This window comes from Rhinolophus sinicus, chromosome 3, assembly GCF_057876585.1.
Source record: "Rhinolophus sinicus isolate RSI-liver-muscle chromosome 3, RSI-T2T, whole genome shotgun sequence".
Taxonomy (NCBI): domain Eukaryota; kingdom Metazoa; phylum Chordata; class Mammalia; order Chiroptera; family Rhinolophidae; genus Rhinolophus; species Rhinolophus sinicus.
Window position 1 is genome coordinate 34,881,077 of NC_142503.1, and position 18,802 is coordinate 34,899,878.

The 18,802-nt window shown below is 43.5% G+C and overlaps 1 protein-coding gene across 1 annotated transcript in view; it reads left to right on the plus strand.

Annotated features, from left to right (window-relative positions):
* The window catches only part of IL31RA (interleukin 31 receptor A), a 60,642-nt gene extending 45,900 nt beyond the window's left edge, over nt 1–14,742 (plus strand). Inside the window, exons 9-16 of the mRNA XM_074328940.2 lie at nt 19–235; nt 5,200–5,382; nt 6,338–6,439; nt 7,259–7,405; nt 9,200–9,340; nt 11,354–11,447; nt 12,629–12,710; nt 14,139–14,742. Of these exons, the coding sequence (XP_074185041.2) occupies nt 19–235; nt 5,200–5,382; nt 6,338–6,439; nt 7,259–7,405; nt 9,200–9,340; nt 11,354–11,447; nt 12,629–12,710; nt 14,139–14,609 (1,437 nt within the window). The 3' untranslated portion in view covers nt 14,610–14,742. The remainder of the gene's footprint in view (nt 1–18; nt 236–5,199; nt 5,383–6,337; nt 6,440–7,258; nt 7,406–9,199; nt 9,341–11,353; nt 11,448–12,628; nt 12,711–14,138) is intronic.
* The last annotated feature ends 4,060 nt before the right edge of the window (nt 14,743–18,802 follow it).

Consider the following 18,802-nt stretch of genomic DNA (forward strand, 5'->3'; position numbering starts at 1 on the left):
TGTTTCCTTTGTGTTTAGAAGGCACAAGGAGCCCCAGTCCTAGAAAAAACACTTGGCTACAACATATGGTACTTTCCAGAAAACAACACTAACCTCACAGTGACAGTGAACACCACTAACCAGCAGCTTGAACTGTATCTGGAAGACAAGACCTATTGGGTGTCTGCGATTTCTTACAATTCTCTTGGAGAGTCTCCAGTGGCTACCCTGAGGATTCCGGCGGTTGATGAAAAGTGTGAGTACAGTGTAGACTTCTTACTTAGATGCCTGCGCCCATCCACTTGGCCAAGGAGTAGTCCATATCCTCTCAAGGGTTACTGTTTCACTTGAGTCAAAATGAAAATGTAATAGACACTTCTTAGGTTCTGGTGGGAAGAGCAAAAGCTTCTGGTAATTCATGAGCCCCTTGAAGTAAAGTGCCTGTGTGGAAAATCAGACTTCATAAATCATATTATACCAAGTCATAAGCCCAGACGTTCTATGTGCAGCTTCTATTTGTTTTGGTCTAAGTGAATGTAAGCTGGGTTGAGCCCTATACAGCCGTCAGATCTGCCGCATTTGTTCTCTGTGACTGAAACCTCTCTTTTGAAATCTCCCTCTCATAGTATTGACCATGCCTCAGCCTTGGTTTGCTCACTCTCCCTTCTTCTTTGCTCACTCTCCCGTTTTCTTCCATTTCCCCCTTCCATTTGATTACCAAGTTAGGAAAAGTTCTAATATCTCTACTTGACAATAAATTGGTCACTATACTTTTGAGTAAGTAGTTTTTAACATTTTACTGCTCCCCGGCAAACTCATACCCTATATCTTGTTTTGGAATAAAATACCTTCTTTGACTTTTATTCAAGGAACTGCAAGGGATAGATTTCCTCGTCCCTGCTTTTCTCTACAAGTCTTACCATTCCTCATTCTATAGGTTTTCTCATTTATTGTGTTTATTACCGATCTCTCCCTCAGTAGGAGGCAAGTTCCATGAGGGCGGAGATTTTCACCTGTTTTTCTCTTCTCCTTTTCCTCCTTTTCCTCTTCCTCCTTTTGTTCCTCCTCCTCCATTTCCAATACCTAGAACAGGCATAGAGCAGTTGCCTAGAAAAATCATTCAGAAACGTTTGTTGAAATACACCATAGGAATGCACTCTCCAATTTGCCACCTTTTTCTATTTGCTGAGACCTACACTGGTTTAAGTATTTACACTACTGGCTCTAGACTTGTCTGCCTATGCTCCCCTTTTTCTCTTTTCCTTAAACTTAGCCCATTTCTTCCCTTGCCTCATTTTAAGACTCTTAGATGTACACATTTTGTGTTTTGAGCTATACTTGGTATTATTTTAGTTGATATTTAATAGTATTCCCCACAGTCCTTTGTTCTGGCCTATTCAGCACCCCTGGTTCTGAAGTTTCTGACAAATGCATGTGTCATTTAATACACGTTCGTTAATAGAGTTGCTGCTGATCAGTCATCTCAGTTTCCTGGCGTAGCCCTGGAGTGGGAGGCAGTAAAAAGTAGGGGATAAAAACATGGCCTTTGGACTCCAACAGGTCCGGATTCAAATCTTTGCTCTTTCACTAGATACATAAACCTTGGGCAAGTTATCTAACCTCTCTAAACCTTAGCTACTTGTAAAATGGGGCTATCATATAGTACCTTCCTCATAGAGCTGTTGTGTGTGAAGATGAAATGAGACTGCGTATGTAAAATGCTTTGTTTAGAGCTAATTATTATTATTGTCATTCATAATAAAATTTCTGATTGATTAAATTTTTTAGACATGGATTATCAACTTTAAAAATACTATAAAATATACTTTAACTAAAATTATGCCAAATTTACATAGACTTTTTTGTTCATTTTTCCCAATTCTGAAGGTACTTGCTTTGTGTCAGAAGCATCAGTGCAATCATCAGTTATAGTGGTCCCAGACCAGGTGCAGGCAAGTACAGCTTGTGGGCCAAACCTGGCCCGACACCTGTTTTTATAAATAAATTGTTATTTGTCCACAACCACACCTATTTGTTTACATATGGTCTGTGTCTCCTTCTGTGCAGCAATGGCAGAGTTGAGTCGTTGTGACAGAGACCATTTGGCCTGCAAAACCTAAAATATTTACTATTTGGCTCTTTATGGAGAAAGTTTATAGACCCCTATCCTAGACATATAAGAAAGTAATGTTTTATAGAATTTTGTTTAATAAAGTGGAGTCAACTAGAGAATAGTTATAATAATTGTTGCAAGTATAACAATCATTAAGTCAGTATAATAATCATATATTATCCATTAGTATATGTCACACATTGTGCTAAGATGACAGGTTAACCTAATGTTAGCCTGGAAATAATCCATGAAGTAGATGCTATTAGATCCAATTCATAGATGATGAAGCCGAAATTCAGGAAAGCTTAGTAATTTGCCCAAGGTCTCTCAGGTGGAATTCAAGCCCAGGCCTGTATGATTCCAAATTTATACAATATAATTTATCCTAAAGCTTGGACTTGGTATTAATGAAGTGACTTACAATTCTGGTCACAGATGGTGTGTGACGCTGAGCTGTTATTCAGCTCTGTTGGCCTCTATTTTCCCATCTTTAAAATTAGGGAAAGGAATAGATATCCCTTCAGATTCCTTCTGGCCTGAACATCCTCTGAGTTCTAGGAGACCTTAGGCAACAGGCAGCTGTGAAGTGGTCTGAGGTGGGGCCTGGAAATGCAAGGCCACTTGTGCAGTGAGAGGTTGGGACTGAAATGGGATGGAGTTGAGATCAGCCTAGGAGAGCTGGCAAAGGTGAGGCACCACCTGAGAGCTCTGTTTGATTGGCCCAGAGTGACTGCCTTCATGCAAGTCACAAGACATTAAACACGTTCATTGTCAAAGCACCTTTCCTCAGGAAGGATCTATATTTCCTACCACCCCTGGGTGTGTGTTGTATTTTGAGAAACTGCTCAAAAAGTTCTTGTTGAATGACGGATGGATCCAGCAATTAGTTTATGTTAAGCACAGTGTTGATTTGGAAACTTCTCTTTCAGCACCCTTTAATGCTGCTTAGACCCTTTGGTCTTTTAAGGTTGACTCATGGCTTAATTGAACCATTTCTGCCATCCCGGTGTTCAGCCTGGGCTTGTTCCCTCAGTCCCTGCAGCACATCTGGCTTTTTGCACCTGACTCCTGCTCCTCAGAGCACCAGTGTTGATAAAGGGATGGAGTGTGAGCTTAGAAACCAACACTCACTCTGGTCTTTGGGCCAGGATTTGTGTGCATGTAATTTATTAAGAAAGTGCCTCTAGGGAGACCAGAAAAGGAAGCAGAGGAAGCAAGGCCAGGGAAGGGGAAGAAGCCAAGCCGAAGTGTTTTTTGGTTTTCCCAGGGCTGCCCAAAAAAGTGCCATAGACTGGGTGGCTTCAAAAGCCAGAAATGTATTGTCTCATTATTCTAAGGTGTTGGCAGGGACATGATTCCTCAAAAGCCTTTAGGGAGAGGATCCTTCCTTACTTCTTCCAGTTTCTGGAAGCCCCACATATTCTTTGTGGCAGCATGACTCCAATCCCTTGCCAAGGTCTTCACATGGACAGCTTCCTGTGTGCCTGTGTCCAAATTCCACTTTTCTTATAAGGATACCAGTCTTATGGGTTGAAGGACCACCATCTTCACTACTTACATCGGCAATGACCTGATTTCCAAATAAGGTCACCTTCTGTGGTATTGAGGAGGTCTTTTGGTGGTGGATGGTCGTTCCAGCCGGACACTGCATAGGGCTCTGGAGTATAAGTCACATCTCAAAGTTATCCTAATCAAACAAAATACACAAAAACAGTAAGAAGAAATCTGAGAGGATCTGTGAGCACTCACCTTATCTGCCACAAGAAGCTAGGCAGGGCTCCCGAGGCTCCAGTAATGACTCTCAGCTTGTCTGTAATGGAAACTTACGGTGCTTAGAGGCTGTTAGTAGTGGCGGGCAGGGAGGAGGAAGTAGGAGCCCCAGGGATTAGGCGGGTTGATTTCCTGGCCCTGGCCCCTGCCACATTTCCTTTATGCCTCAGTTGCTCTTCCTCAGAGCTACCTTGTTAGGTTGACAAGTCACCTAGCCTTGCTTCTAGGACTAGCAGCTGGAGTGTCTCATAAAGGCCCACTTTAGGAAAAGGATCCATAAACTGTGTCCTTCAAGAACAGAGACTCCCATGTATGCACACAGCCCTCCTGTTGCCTAGAAACAGCAGGATTTTGTACCCCCAGCCTCCACACCAAATCCCTACACTTGGCCTAAGCGCCCAGCTTCAAAAGGCTTTTGGGGTTTTTTGAGGGACACCGTCTCCTCTTCTGCCCTCATCCCGGACTGTCTCTGATGTTCATTTTAACATACTTTTTGTGGATTCCAATGTTGAAGGCTCAGGTGTGTTGTGGGTGTGAGGAGTGGATGAGAGGGGAGAGCCACACCTCTGGTCTTCTGAGCACCACTGCTTTGTGCCCTCTTACTCTGCCTAACTGCACCTCCAAATAGTTCTCTTCTCTTAGACATATTCAGAACATTTTCAATGAGATAGATCTCTAATTCTGATTAATGCCTAGACTGGATTGGAAGCCACATGTTCACCTTTCTATTAAAGGAATCCTTGAGACCTGTTTCCAGATGTGAGTTTTCTGCTGGGTGGGCAGAAAATGTTGTCATTTGCGTATTGGTCCATACCTAGGTGCTTTGTGGTACAGACACAATTCTTACTGTCTTGAGGAAAGGAATCCATAACCAGGTTGTGTAGGGCCAGCCCAGGTAGTTGAAATTTGAAGCTCTTTCCGTGGTATGCTTTATGGGTCACCATCTTCCAGGTTTCCAGCCGCAGAATTACTGGTGCCTGAGATTCTGCCTTTAGAGATTTATTCTTGGTCTCAAGCTTGCTTTCCTTTTGACTTGCAGAGACACCTGTAGACGGTTAGTCTTTTAGTCATCACCTCTCTAGTGAGACCCTTTTCTGGAAACAGGTAAATTTGGGGGAGGTAAGGAATGATTAAGAAGGCACTTAATTATCAAAGATGGGGAGTAAAGAGAAGGGATACAATAAAACGGGTAAAAACAGTACCACAAAGGAAACTGCTGTGGAGATCCTGAACTTTGACCTTCTTTGTGATTTGGGCAATGAATGGATGCCCATGTGGTTGGTGCATTTGGAGGATGAGTTGGGTAGTTGTGAAGCCGTCTTTTTCTTGCCTTTCAGCATTTCAGTGCATCGAGGCCGTGCATGCCTGCCTCACTCAGGACCAGCTAGTGGTGGAGTGGCAAAGCTCCGTTCCGGAGGTGGACTCATGGATGGTTGAGTGGTTTCCAGATTTGGATGCAGAGTCCTCCACCTTTTCCTGGGAATCTGTGTCTTGGGCCAGGAACTGGACAATCCAGCAAGGTAGCCAATGTGGACCCCCCAAGCTCCTTCTGAGGAGGATTCTATTTCATTTTCATCAGTTTTTAAATCTTTAACTTTGGCTTCACAGCTGTGAATGTGGTTAATAGCATTTGACAAGCTATGGCAAGCTTAATGAAGCGACACATTTCTTAGCATTTCCCAGCAATAATGCCGGGACATGAAGTCATGGGTATCAGACCAGGTATCGGGCGTGTTTCCAGGTGAAAAACACTGTTTTGACACCCACCATTAGAGAAAACTTCCCAGATATCTTGATTATGAGGCAAGCATATGGGTTTTGTATTCCATCTGTCCTACCCAGGAGACCCCCCTTTAGTTCTGGTTTCCTGTTTCAGAGGTAGGCCCCTTTCCCAGGTGATGGATACAGGGAATAACCTTCTTTTCAAAAAAGTCTCTGATCCTTGTAAGACACATGAGTGAGGTTTTATCCTCACATTCCTATCAGTCCAACCTTTTCTTAATACTTAACAGCATCCATATGAAGAATTACACTCATGCAGGGATGCAGGCAGACACAAGAGCTAAAATTCATGGTATCTGAGTTCTCTACAGTGATATACTATTGACAGAAGGATTAAGTTTATTGTGCAGTACCCCCAAGTCATATAACAAAATCAGTGGTGGAGAAGGGACTGGATCTCTTACTTCTCCCTTCCTGGGTGGCTCTGTCATTTCATCAGATTGGTGCAGATTTAGTTCTAAGAATTATTTTAAAATGTTAGAACTAGAATAGACATTACAGACCCTCCCAACTAAACTCCTTATTTTCCAGATATGGAAATGTAGAGAAATAGAATATATTCCATAAATCTAAGGCCATAACTCTTAGCCTTGTATTCCTTCTGCATACCATACTTTGTACTTACTGCTTGCTTTTATCTCTCTCTCTCCTCTCTCCCTCACTTTCCTTTTTTTTTTTTTTTTTTTTTAACAGATAAATTAAAACCTTTCTGGTGCTATAACATCTCTGTGTATCCAATGCTGCAGGACCGAGTGGGCCAGCCATATTCCATCCAGGCTTATGTCAAAGAAGGCAGTATGTATGGACAGGGTCCTATGGGGGAATGAAACACTGGGCTCTGTCTAACAGTCAGACAAGTCTGTGAATGCCCGTAGTCTTAGTGCTCACCCATGCTGCACCTTTATCATGCAGTAGGCTATGTGTGACACACTGGTGGTTAGGTTATAGATTCACTGAATTTCAAAGTGGGGGTAGACATTAGAGATTGTCAAGTCCAAGCCCCTCATTTCACAAATGGAAAATTGAGGCTTAGAGAGGTGAAACAACTTGCCAATGTCACAAAGAAACTTAGTGCAAACAGCGCTGTAAGCAGAAATAACATTTAGTTAGGACCCCATAGGGACCCTACAGAGTAAATCATAAGTTTGACATGCTAAAAAATTATTTTTAATTGCATAGCTATAAGTAAGGGTTTTACTGGTGAGCTTCTCAGATTTCATTTTTGTCCTTTTAGAAGTTAATATCTTCCAAATTCAACAGAAAAAAATATATCTTGTCACTCAAAGGAAGCCCATGGAAGCATACTCTTCAACTATATGACAATAGCTATTGCAGATGTGAATGAAAGAATTGGATGCTAAATTAGAGTGAGAGGTCTATACGAAAGTCCTTTTTCTCTGATCGTGGACACTGCTTCTCTTCCTGTTCAAGACGGATGACTCCAGAAAACAATTTCCCTAAATGAGTTGATTCATCAATTCCCTACTCTGCCCCCATCACCCACCTCTAACACTGATTTCAGTTTGAGTACTGACCAGAGCCTTTGTTGGGGGCAGGATCTGCTGGGGTGTGACTCAGTGTTTATTATGTTATATATTTCCCTTCCTGGTAAAGTTCCATCAATAGGTCCTGTGACCAAGGCAGAGAACATTGGCGTGAAAACAGTCACAATCATGTGGAAAGAGATTCCCAAAAGACAGAGAAACGGTTTCATCAGCAACTATACCATATTTTACCAAGCCGAGGATGGAAAGGAATTCTGTAAGTGTGCTTATAGCCAAATTTAAAAAAACCCAGAACCCCAAATAGATGCTATGCATAGACCTGTTATAGGGGTGTCTCCCATGGTTGGTGTGCTGCAACCTTGCATGAGTCTCTTAGCGTCTTTGAGCCTTTCTGAAAATGGGACCAAGAGCACCTGCCTCTTGAGATTTTTGGAGTCAAATGAGAATGAAGTGGCAGTACCTGAGAGTCCTGTAGGAACTGGAGGAGTTGATATAATTTGTCAGGCTGTGAACAGGTTCGCCTCTGGGGAGCTTCTTGACTATTAAGCCAGAGTGGGGCATGCTTGGATTAAAGAGTGGAGTGGGGACAGACCGCATTTGGTGGCACTCACCTCGTGCAGGACAGGAACCTTGACCATGATTCCTACTGCCCACCGCTAAGTCATACTTTTTTCTTGAATCTACAGTATCTTCTGACACCCTAATTTCTGTGTTAGGCTTGGATTCCTGTTTAAGCTATTTTTGTTGTTGTTGTTATTGTAGAATACATATAACATAAAATTTACCCCTTTAAGCTTTTGAAAGTATATGATTTAGTGGCATTAACTACATCATGATGTTGTGTAACCATCACCACTACCTATTTCCACCCCAAATAGAAACCCTGTACCCATCAATCAGTCACTTCCCGTTGCCCATTTCCCACAGTCCCTGGCAACCACAAAACTGCTTTCGGTCTCTATGGATTTACCAATTCTGGATATTTCATAAATGGAATCATACAAAATACGGCCTTTGGGTCTGACTTCTTTCACTTAGCATAATGTTTTCAAAGTTTATTCATGTTGTAGCATGAATCAGTACTTCATTCCTTTTTATGGCTGAATAATATTCTATTGTATAGATATACCAAATGTTCTTTATCCATTCATCAGTGGATGGATATTTGGGTTCTTTCTACCCTTTGGCTACTATGATTAATGATGCTGCTAATATTGGTGCACAAATACCTGTCTGAGTCTCTGCTTTTAATTCTTTGGGGTATATACCTAGGAGTGGAATTGCTGGGTCATATGGTAATTCTAGTTTAACTTATTGAGGAACTGTTTCTACAGTGGCTACACCGTTTTACATTCCCACCAGCAGTGTATGAAAATTCCAATTTCTCCACATCCTTACCAACACTTGTTATTTTCTATTTTTTAAAAATTACTGTGGCTATCCTAGTGGGTACAAAGTGCTATGTCAATGTGATTTTGATTTGCATTTCCTTAATAACTAATGATGTTAGACATGTTTGCATATGTTTGTTGGCCCTTTGTATATATTTTTGGAGAAAATCTTTTCAATCTCTTTGTCCATTTTTAAATTGGGTTGTCTTTTGGTTGTTGAGTTCTAAGAGTTTTAAAAATATATTCTGCATATAAGTTCCTTATCAAATACATAATTTGCATATATTTTTTTCTTATTCTGTGAGTTGCCTTTTCACTTTCTTGATAGTGTCTTTTGTTGCACAAAAGCTTTTACTTTTCATTAAGTCCAGTTTAATCTATTTTGTCGTTGTTTTTTGCATGTTTTGTGTCATGTCTAAGAAACCATTGCCAAGAGGCCATGCAGATTTACCCTGCATTGTCTTTTAAGAGTTTTATAGTCTTAGCTCTTATATTTAGGTGTTTGATTCATCTTGTTAGGCTAATTGTAAGCATCGAGAGATTGGGGTATGAGATGGCCAAGCTTAGATGTACAGGTTCTAGTGCTCTTATTTCAATGCAACTAAAGCACAACTTCAGCTGGGCTTGACTGTAGTGTTTGACTTCTGTTGTTCCTTTAGCCGAGACAGTGAACTCCAGCGTCCTGCAGTACGGCCTGGAGTCCCTGACACGACAGACCTCCTACACTGTGCAGGTCATGGCCAGTACCCGAGCCGGGGGGACCAATGGCACCAGGATAAACTTCAAGACACTGTCAATTAGTGAGTATTCCCTCCAAGCCCTGGGTGCGTCTCCTCGCCGTTTCCCTTAGACCAGTCAGACATACTGTTTGCTGAAGGCAGGGGGAAGCCCAACGGAAGGGCCGACCTAAGTGAGAAGAGCCGTCTGCTTTCTGGTACATTGACCTTCCTGAAAGGCATGTAGGTGAGGAGAGAGTAGGTAGGGAAGGCAACACTGACTTTGAAAGCCTGGTCATTTTGCTCCTTCCTCCTGGGTGGCCCTATGTTATCCTGAGGAGGAGGGATCGAGTTAATACCGACTTCACTCTCAGCCCCAAACCAGCTCCTGCCACAAGGCTGTCCCCAAGTTCACAGTCACTAGTGTCTGATGCCAGAGGTTACTGCACAGCAGGGCCTTGGAGGGAAAACATTGGTTGAACAAAATATTGGTTGACTCATTTGTGGAGTTTTTGAACAAAAAAAGTACATAATATCTTCTACCTATCAGCTTTTACATTAAAAAGTAGGGAGCAGCGGGTGGCCGGTTAGCTCAGTTGGTTAGAGTCTGGTGCTAATAACACCAAGGTTGCCGGTTTGATACCCACATGGGCCAGTGAGCTGCGTCCTCCTTAAAAAATAAAATAAAATAAAATAAAATAAATAATAGGGAGCAAAAAAGATTTAATATAACAAAAATGTAAAATACAATGTAGTTTAATATGACAGTTACGGGGAATACTCAAGAGGGAAAGAGGAGGAAGATGAAGAAGAAGGAAGGAGAATGGGAGAAACAGAGAAATATGTTAATTTTTTCCTAGTCCTTGCGTAAAAGAGATTTGATTTTAAGGATGTATTAAAACTGTTTAAGGAATGAACAATCTTTTATATCAAAAGTGAAGGAACATCTCCAAATTTTGCAGTGCAAACAGCTAAAAATAGTCCGCTTCCAGTACTCTTGAAAGCCTCTTGCTCTTCACATTTTCGAAAGAATAGATATAGCTTTATGATTCTGGAACATGTGAGTATAGCATATGTTTTTACGTAGAATGCATGTTCTGTTTTTATGGACTAACATTGCCTTTTTGGAGTTCTTGTTGATATTGCTCTTTAAAATCTGTCAAACTCATGTTGTATTTTCACAACACTAGGCACAAATTGCATTCTGTGATGGAATTTTCTCAAGGGGTCAAATAAGGCAAGCGCCTACCTTAGAGCCTGGAAATTTCTTACCCTTGGTCTACAGATTATAGATCTCACTGCTTTTATCTTTGATCCTCTACAATCTGTTCTCCACATAACAGCCAGAGTTTAAAACTCTAGACCCTCTGCTTACAACCCACCAGTGGCTTCTGCTGTATTTTACATAAAATCTAACCTCCTTCCTATAGCTTTCACCATCTCTCCCTTACTCACCTCTTCTCTTACCACTTTGTGCTTTTATTTATGTTCCTTCACTTGTTCCGGCTTCAAGGCTTTTGCATGTGCTGCTTCTTCTACCAGGAATGCTTTCCCCATATTTTTGCATGATGGTTCCTTCTCATTATTAATATTAGCTCAAATTTCACTTCTCAAAGAAATCTTCCTTCACCACCCTAGTAACTAATGTTGCTAATCTTCTTCCCATCTTACCCTGGTTACTCTCTATTGCTGTTTTATCAGAAACAATCTTATGTTATTTATTGTCTGAATCCTTCTACTAGAATGCAAGCTCAATGAGAGCAGGGATCTTGTAGTTCTTGTTTATTGCTGTTTGTTTTATCAAATCATAAGTGCTCAATAAATATTCACGAAATGAATGAACTTGGAGGATGGACCTGGTGAACACAGTGTATGTCAGTATTGTTCAGGGAGATGAGAACTAGATGGGGAGCCACAAACACCAAGATTTTTGTTTGTTTGTTTTTGTTGTTGTTGTTTTTTTTAATTGAATGAATTGGAAGAAAACTAACAAGAAATGTGTTGCTGAAGCTACTGGAAGAAAAGTTAAGCTTTGATTTTTATCAGGAAAGTGAGTGGCTAACCCTGATACTAAGTTTTGTTCTCCTTTTCTCAAAGGTGTCTTTGAGATTTGCCTTATAACTTCTCTGGTTGGAGGAGGCCTACTTATTCTCATCATCCTGACGGTGGCATATGGTCTGAAAAAACCCAAGTGAGTTTAGAGCCCACAGTACATGCCCTCAAAAGCAGGGATGGAGAAGGGTGAAAGGCCTCATGGGTGGAAGAGGGTGCTCTACCATTAAGGAGGTGTTCGTTCATTTATTATTTGGTACATATTTATTGAGTTTATTATGTGCCATATACTATGGCTCATCAGAATTCTGACCAAACAAGAGGACTTTCACTCCCCATTGCCCCTTGCACTGGCCTCGGCCCTATTGAGGCCAGGGGAGTGCCAGCTGCCCCATAGACTTTGTCTGCTGTGTTTGGTATCTGAGACTAGAGTTGGAGAGAAAGTCTTTTCTCTCAATGTCTAGAGAGGCTCCCTGGCAGTAGCAGAAGGTCTCGAGGACACGAGCTTCTCTCCTAGGCAGAGCAGGGAGCTGAGTACCCATGAATTTAGAGTGCTGGCCAGTCGTACGCCCAGCACAGACTTGTGCCTTGCTTGTGGAATGGTTTTGGAGGGCTGGTGGCAGGGACATTTGTTCTGCCTGCCGTGGCCACTCTGGGGAAGGAAGCTTGTCTTCAGGGTCTTGTGCTTTCTCTCTCCAGAGAGCCTCATGCTACGTCAAGGGCCCCTTTCCCAGTAGACTTTTCTCCCCAGAGTTGCACAGTTGTGGGCCGTCTCTGCCAAGCAGCTGTGTTTAGTTATGGTCAAGCTCACGTCAACCTCGGTTCCCAAATGCAGGTTGTGAGCAAGTCACCAGCACAAATCCTTGTATACTTTGCATGTCTAACAAGTTCCCAGGTGATGCCGATGTCGCTGGGTAGGACAACGCTTTGAGAATCACTGTAGTAACGTGTGTGTAGCATACAAGGTTTAGAGTACTAGAGTTCACAAAGAATAAATTTCAAAGAAATGGCTCTGTGATGGTCTGGGTTTCTAGCATCAGGACCAGGTGTGGAGAATGGGGAGGGAAGGCCTAGCAGCTTTGCGTGTGGAGAGATCTCTTCCTATCACATCCCATTGATGACTTGTATAATAATTTCAGCACCCTCCCAACACACTAGTTTGCGTTCCCAGTTTCAGGCAGGAGGCCAGGTGCTTGCCCTTATTTCATAGGGAACCACACAATTTTCTTTAGCAAAGCCCCATGCTTTTGGCTCAGCCATATTGTCCAAGTCAAATGCTTCTGGGACTCATTTCTATTTTAAAATCTTATCTTTTATCAGCAATTTGAAGCACCTCTGTTGGCCTGATGTCCCCAACCCTGCTAAAAGCAGTATAGCCACATGGCAGGAAGATGATTTCAAGGTAAACACTCCTGTTTTTGTTGAGAAAATCATTGAACAGGCTGGTTGTGGGAGGTGGTCGTGGGCGCTGGAGGTGTGGAGCCGTGCCGGGCTGAGCTTTGTACAGGGTTCCCACAGACAAAACTCGGCAGTAAAACCCCCCAGGAATGGCTGGCAGATGGAATCAGCCTTTTTGGAATGACACTGACCTCATCCTTTGGACAAGAGAAAAGGCTTCAACAGGTTTACAAGGACCCAGTGTGTGCTGGGCATGGAACCGGTCCTACAAAGGATACCCTGGAAGAAAGACGCTGGCCCTACCCTTCAGGACCTGACTGTGTAGTTAGAGAGCAACAGAGCCTGACTATAAGATTTGAGGCCATTTAAAATACAGCCAAGAGCAAGTTAATCTAGAGACCACCTGGAGCCTCTGAGGGGACGTGCATGGATGTCCAAAGGCCGGAGAAGGCTGCCTCACTTTGTTTTTCTCAGATTGGGGAAGTTATAGTCACACTTTAACTGGCAATGGGTTTTTTTAGTGAATTAATCATATGTAGAAACCTCCTTTTTCATAAGTTTTTAAATTAAAACTGTTCTGAAAATTTTTAAAGTTTAGCTTCTTGCTTACGTAGAAATAAGCCCAATCAAATATTGCCTTTAAATCCTTACTATTGAAATATTGTTTCCAGTGTTTCTTGATGCAGGAATTTTTAATATTGGCCCTCTTTCAACTCAGAAGTCTCTTTTTAACATGGACATTTTTATTATTTATTTTCGCTTTTGTTATTTTGATTTCTATTTTCTTCTTTCCTTTATCAGTCCTATATTACATGATCTACTTTCCTACTTATTAAAAGTTATTAAGAGAGTAAATGAATTCATAGGCACTATTGTCTGATGTTTAAAATGCTTTTGGAGTAATCTGTAGGTCTGGCCTCTACAGCAAACACTTACTAGTTGCTTACTGTATGTCAGGCACTGGGCTAGGTAGGCTCTGGTGATACAAAGATTACAAAGACGAAACTGCCCCTGCCACAGGGCCACCTTCGATTTTTGGTGATATGGGCAAGTCATTTGTCTACATGATCATGTTTTTGCTATTTGGAAGAGTTCTAATTTTGATGCTCCCATCTCAGCTGGGTGTTTGTGAGCGTACAATCATGTGGAAAGTAGCCTTGAGCTCTCTAAAAGAAGAAATTATTTGAGTACAATGTGTTCTTTCTCAGGAAATGGGCCACTCTTGCCAAGCTCCTGTTGAAGGGCAAGAAATGGTCCAATCTTGCCAAGCTCCTGTTGAAGGGCATGTAGAGGAGATTGGCCACAACTTCTGGGAGGAATATGGGGAGATGGTCAACAGGTGGGGCATTGGGTGTCCCAAACCCCATGAGCTTTTGGTTACATCATGTGTAGCCCCCAAGTGACCATTGGGGATATCCCTTTCTCTTTCCAGGATAAGCTAAATCTGAATGAGTTTGATGACTCTCTGAACATGGAAGAAGACAGGATTCTAAAACTACGTTCTGCCCCTAAAGACTTTATTGACAAGTTGGTGGTGAACTTTGAGAATTTTCTAGAAGACGTTTCCACAGAGGAATCTGGAAAGTCTCAGGAAAACATTTTGGCAGGGGAAAAGAATGAATACGTGACCTCCCCCTACAGGCCTTATTGTCCCCCCGGGGAGAGTTTCGTGGAGCCCCCCATTTCAACCGAGATTCCATACAGAAAATTCCAACACCCGTATTCTGGAATGCTAGAGGAGACCTTCTCAGAAGCTGAAGAGCTTGTCTATTCTGCTCAAAGCTTAGGGCCAGATGATGTCTGTGAGGAAGGCGCACCAACTCCATATTTGAAAAATTCGGTGGTATCCAGAGAATTTCTCATGTCCGAAAAACTTCCAGACCAAACCAAGAGAGAAGTCTAGATGCCACCATGGCTGGAATCCCTCTGTCTCAGTGTGGGTGACTCTTGCAGAGACCGTGATATCACAACTGGGACAGAAGAGCTTCCTTGGTCTTCTCCCCCTCCCACTTGTGTTAGAGAAAGTCACGCATGCTCCCGAATGGCTAGTTGAGCGTGGTTAGCACAGACATGTAACTTGCCTGAGAAGAAGAAGGGATGGTGATAAACCTGAGCGCTTTGCACAGGAAAAGCAGTTTATTTTCTTTTGTTCAGATTACAAACTCTCACTGAGGCCTCTGACTGATTAACTTGGAGGGACAGTGGACCCCTGCAGTGGATGTATCTGGCCTTCCCAATGAATTGGGTCATGGTCACAGCCTTTGCTGGGGCTACTCCTCAGAGTTCCATCAGAGACTTACCCCGTTGCCAGAGGACAGTTGTTTAGGTGGCACTTGGGCAGTCTGATGGGAGGGGAGAGCCTCTCTCCCTTCACCTTGATCTTCTCTGAGCTCCCAGACTCCCCCTCTGAGTTAGCCCTGAAATCTTACTCGTGAGATTATGTTTCTCCCTGAACATAGGGCAGGAAGTGGAGTGGCCTGCGGTTCCTCATTACCCTCATTAAATCTCAAGTGTCGCAGCAGCACCCCCACCCAGGGCTCTGGCTCCTAGTCCACAGCACACTGGCTGCTGGTAAATGCAGGACTGAGGGAGGGCGCTAGGGAATGGACTGTAAACTGGGCCAGCAGGTTAGCCCCCTTCTCCAGACCGCTGCCCAGCCCCGCAAATAGTTCCTGGAGGGAGGCCCTTCGTGCCCCTCTATCTTGCACCCAAAGTTGGAGGAGAAAGGCACCAACACAGCAGTGGTTTCCGTACTTGTACCTTGCGATGACTCAGAGCCCAGGAATGCTGAATGAACATACTCTTCAAAGGCCTTGCCAGGAAGCACCTGAGCAGCACCTGGGAACATGCAATGATTAGTGGCTATGCTGCTCCAACACCAGGGCTCCCCTGCCTTTGCCTGAGCTGAGCACAGAGCTTATGATAATCAGTGGAGCCGTTAACCTAAGTGCTGACGGCAGGATTCAGCTGCCTGAGACCCAGGAACTTAGGACTGGCACTGGGCTTGCACCCTGACCACAGTGATGTCAGATGCCTTCCTAATGTGTGGTTGTGACTCATCTGGCCATTGGGGGAGGTTGCTGAGAAACTGATGAGATGGGGAGAGGCCAGGCAATGAGTGATGGATGACCAAGGTGCCACGCCAGAAAGGCTGATGGTATCTTTTTCTAGGAGAGGTTGAGAAGTCAGTACTTGTGTAACAGGCATGAACTTCACAGGCCACGAGCTCTGCTGTGCAAAAACATTGCTTTACTTTCCTATAACTAAAATTTCAGGAGCCTAGGCCCCTGATATTTTGAAGTAACTACAGCCCAATTTGGTGATGGCTGCATCCTGACCATGGGCACAAACAGGTGGGGCTGCTCTCTCTCATCAGCACCCCCCCCCAATGAATTCTTCACTCTTAGTTTATATATAGAACAGTGACTACTGATAAATCAAGGAAAGAGGGAGGCCTGGGGCAGGGCACTGGGGAATGGCCCCTTTGTCTTGGGAGTAGAAAGGGACCAAACAGAAGGTACACACTGGTTCCTGGCTGTGTTGAGCTCCCTACCCTGATATCCACGGCCCCACTGTTGTGACTTGGACACTTCTATGAGATTGTGTCCCCCAGAATACCAGATGGGCCCTTTCCACTGCTGCTGTTGGATTTGTGAACTTATAGAGAGGTTCTAACCTTGTGCCTACACTGTTCTCTGTCCTCTGACCCTCTGCCTACCTGCAGCTGAGGGAGCTTCTCAAATTCTGTATGAGGTGGGTGGTGGGGGAGGGAGTGCCTGGAATGAGTGCTAATCTTGTCTGTCTCACTCCCGGGTGAGGCTTTTGAAGCTAAAATTCAAGAATGTGATGGCTTGGCAGGGAGAAGGGGTCCCACATGGCTTCTGTGAGTGGGTTTCAGAGACGAAGCTGTTACCCTCTGCTCTCCTTCCCTTGATCTTTCATTAAAGCCTGCCGTGTCTTCTGATGGGTAGTTTGTGAGTGCCACACTTCTGGCCCTTCCTGTTTCATTTCTTCTTCCCTTTTCTCACTTTCCTTCCTGCCTCCTATCTTCTGCTTTTTCCCCACCACACCCAGCAGCTTCTCATATTTTTAACTCTTCCTTTTTTTCATTCATTTTTTTCCCTCTTCCCATCAGCCTCCTTTGATCGTTTTCCATATTTACTTTGCTGTCTTTGAGGGCTGGGAAACTGGGGCTCTGTTTTGTTCTAGAGGGATGGACAGAAGTAGCTTCACAGGAGTCAGCGTTTCCTGCCAGTAAGAGGAGCAGTTTTCCCAGGAACCTCAGAAGCTCATTCAGCAGCCACACACTGCTCTTTAGAGCAGATTCACAGGACACAGGCCTAAAGGCTCAGAAGTCACTGGTGACCTTCCTCTCCTGGGATCGAGTCACGAACTGTCCCCATTCCTGGCATCCTGGGTTGCGTCTGTGGCTGGAGAAGGCCATCTGCATTCTTTCTGTTACTGTCAAAGAGCCATGGAGAGGACACAAACAGGAAAACTTGTGTTTTTGCAAGATAATTACAAACTGATAAAATTCCTGTAAGTTTTCTGGGGCTCTGGGAACCATGCAAACAGCTATGTGAGTGCCCTATGGATGACCCCCCCCCCCTTTTTTTTTTTTACAACAATACCATAAAACTTAAAAGAGCAGCAGAGACTCCAATCTGTGGATTAAAAAAGGTGATACCTTCATTTTGGTTTCTCAGAAGGCAGCAGTAAAACAGTAAAAACATGCAGGGGGCTTTTGAAAGAGGCAGGAGATGGGGAGAGGTGAGAAAGGAGAGGCTTCTTTCTCAGCGTGGGTCCCAGCGACCTGCTGCTGCCTCCCGCTGTGTGGGGAAAGCCTGTCTGCCTGCTGACTGTGTCAAGGGATTCTGTCCCCCTTTCCAGCACGCCCTTAGTTACTGCTGCTGCTGCAGCCGCTCCAGCCAAGGGTTCAGCAAATCGGCCCTCGGACCAAATCTGGGCCCTGTTTTGTAGCGCCCATGAGCCAAAAAACCAAAATCAAAGGGAGAATAATGTTTAAAGACGTGAAAATTCTATGGAATTCCAGTTTCAGTGTCTATAAATGAAGCTTCATCGGAACACAGCCCACAGTTTACACATCATCTATCACTGCTGTTCCCCACAAAGGCAGAACTGAGTAGCTGTGACAGAGGGTTTCTCTCCCACAAAGCCCCAAATGTTCACCATCTGGCCCTTTACCTAAACTGTTTGCTGTCCCCTGTGTAACCCACAGACACGAGGCTCTTACTGCACCGTGGAGGCCCACAAAGTGTTTTAACATTGAATTAGCTGCCATCCAATGGGTAGAAACCAGCAATACTGGTGATTAGCCTACAAGACACATAACAGCCTCCCAGACAAAGAATTGTCTGTCCCAAATTGCCAGTAGTGCCGAGGTTGAGAAATCCTGGCTGAATTAATCTCTGTCCTGGACCCACAGCACATTCCATGGGTGTGAGTCAGCATCCACAGATGGATGGCTCTAGGTGTCCCTCTTTTTTTATTATTTATTTATTTTTGGTAAGTTTAAAACTTGTTTTGGACTTAACTTTGAAAACTTCAAAATAGCAATTACTTATGCCATTTTTCAATTTATTACGGCTATGATCTCTGTGTGTTTATATACATTTCCATCGAATTGCAAGTTACATTTTATTTTTATTGTGTTTCACTTATTTCACATACAAAATCCCATGCATGAACATAGTTCATAATGGTAGCATTTTGAGTGGCCACTCAGAACTCCACAGTGTGCCTGCATATTGTGGTTTGCTGAAGCACCCTGAGTTGATAGGATTGTTTTCAATGTCCTCCTCGTATAGAGAGCAACTTGGATAAACAGTTTTGTACAAAATTTTCTTTTCCCATCTTTGTCTTAATTCCTTGGGGCTCTTCCCAAAGGTGGAGTTCCTGGTTCAGAGTTTTACGGTTATTATCACATATTGCAAAACTGCCCCCCAAAAGGCTAAACTGATTTGCAGTAAAACCAGAGATGTCTGAGACATCCTTTGTCCTTTTCCACTGATAATCAGGTGTTTACTGCTGTAACCGGATTTTGTTCATTTATGGGGGTAACGAAGATTTGTAGCT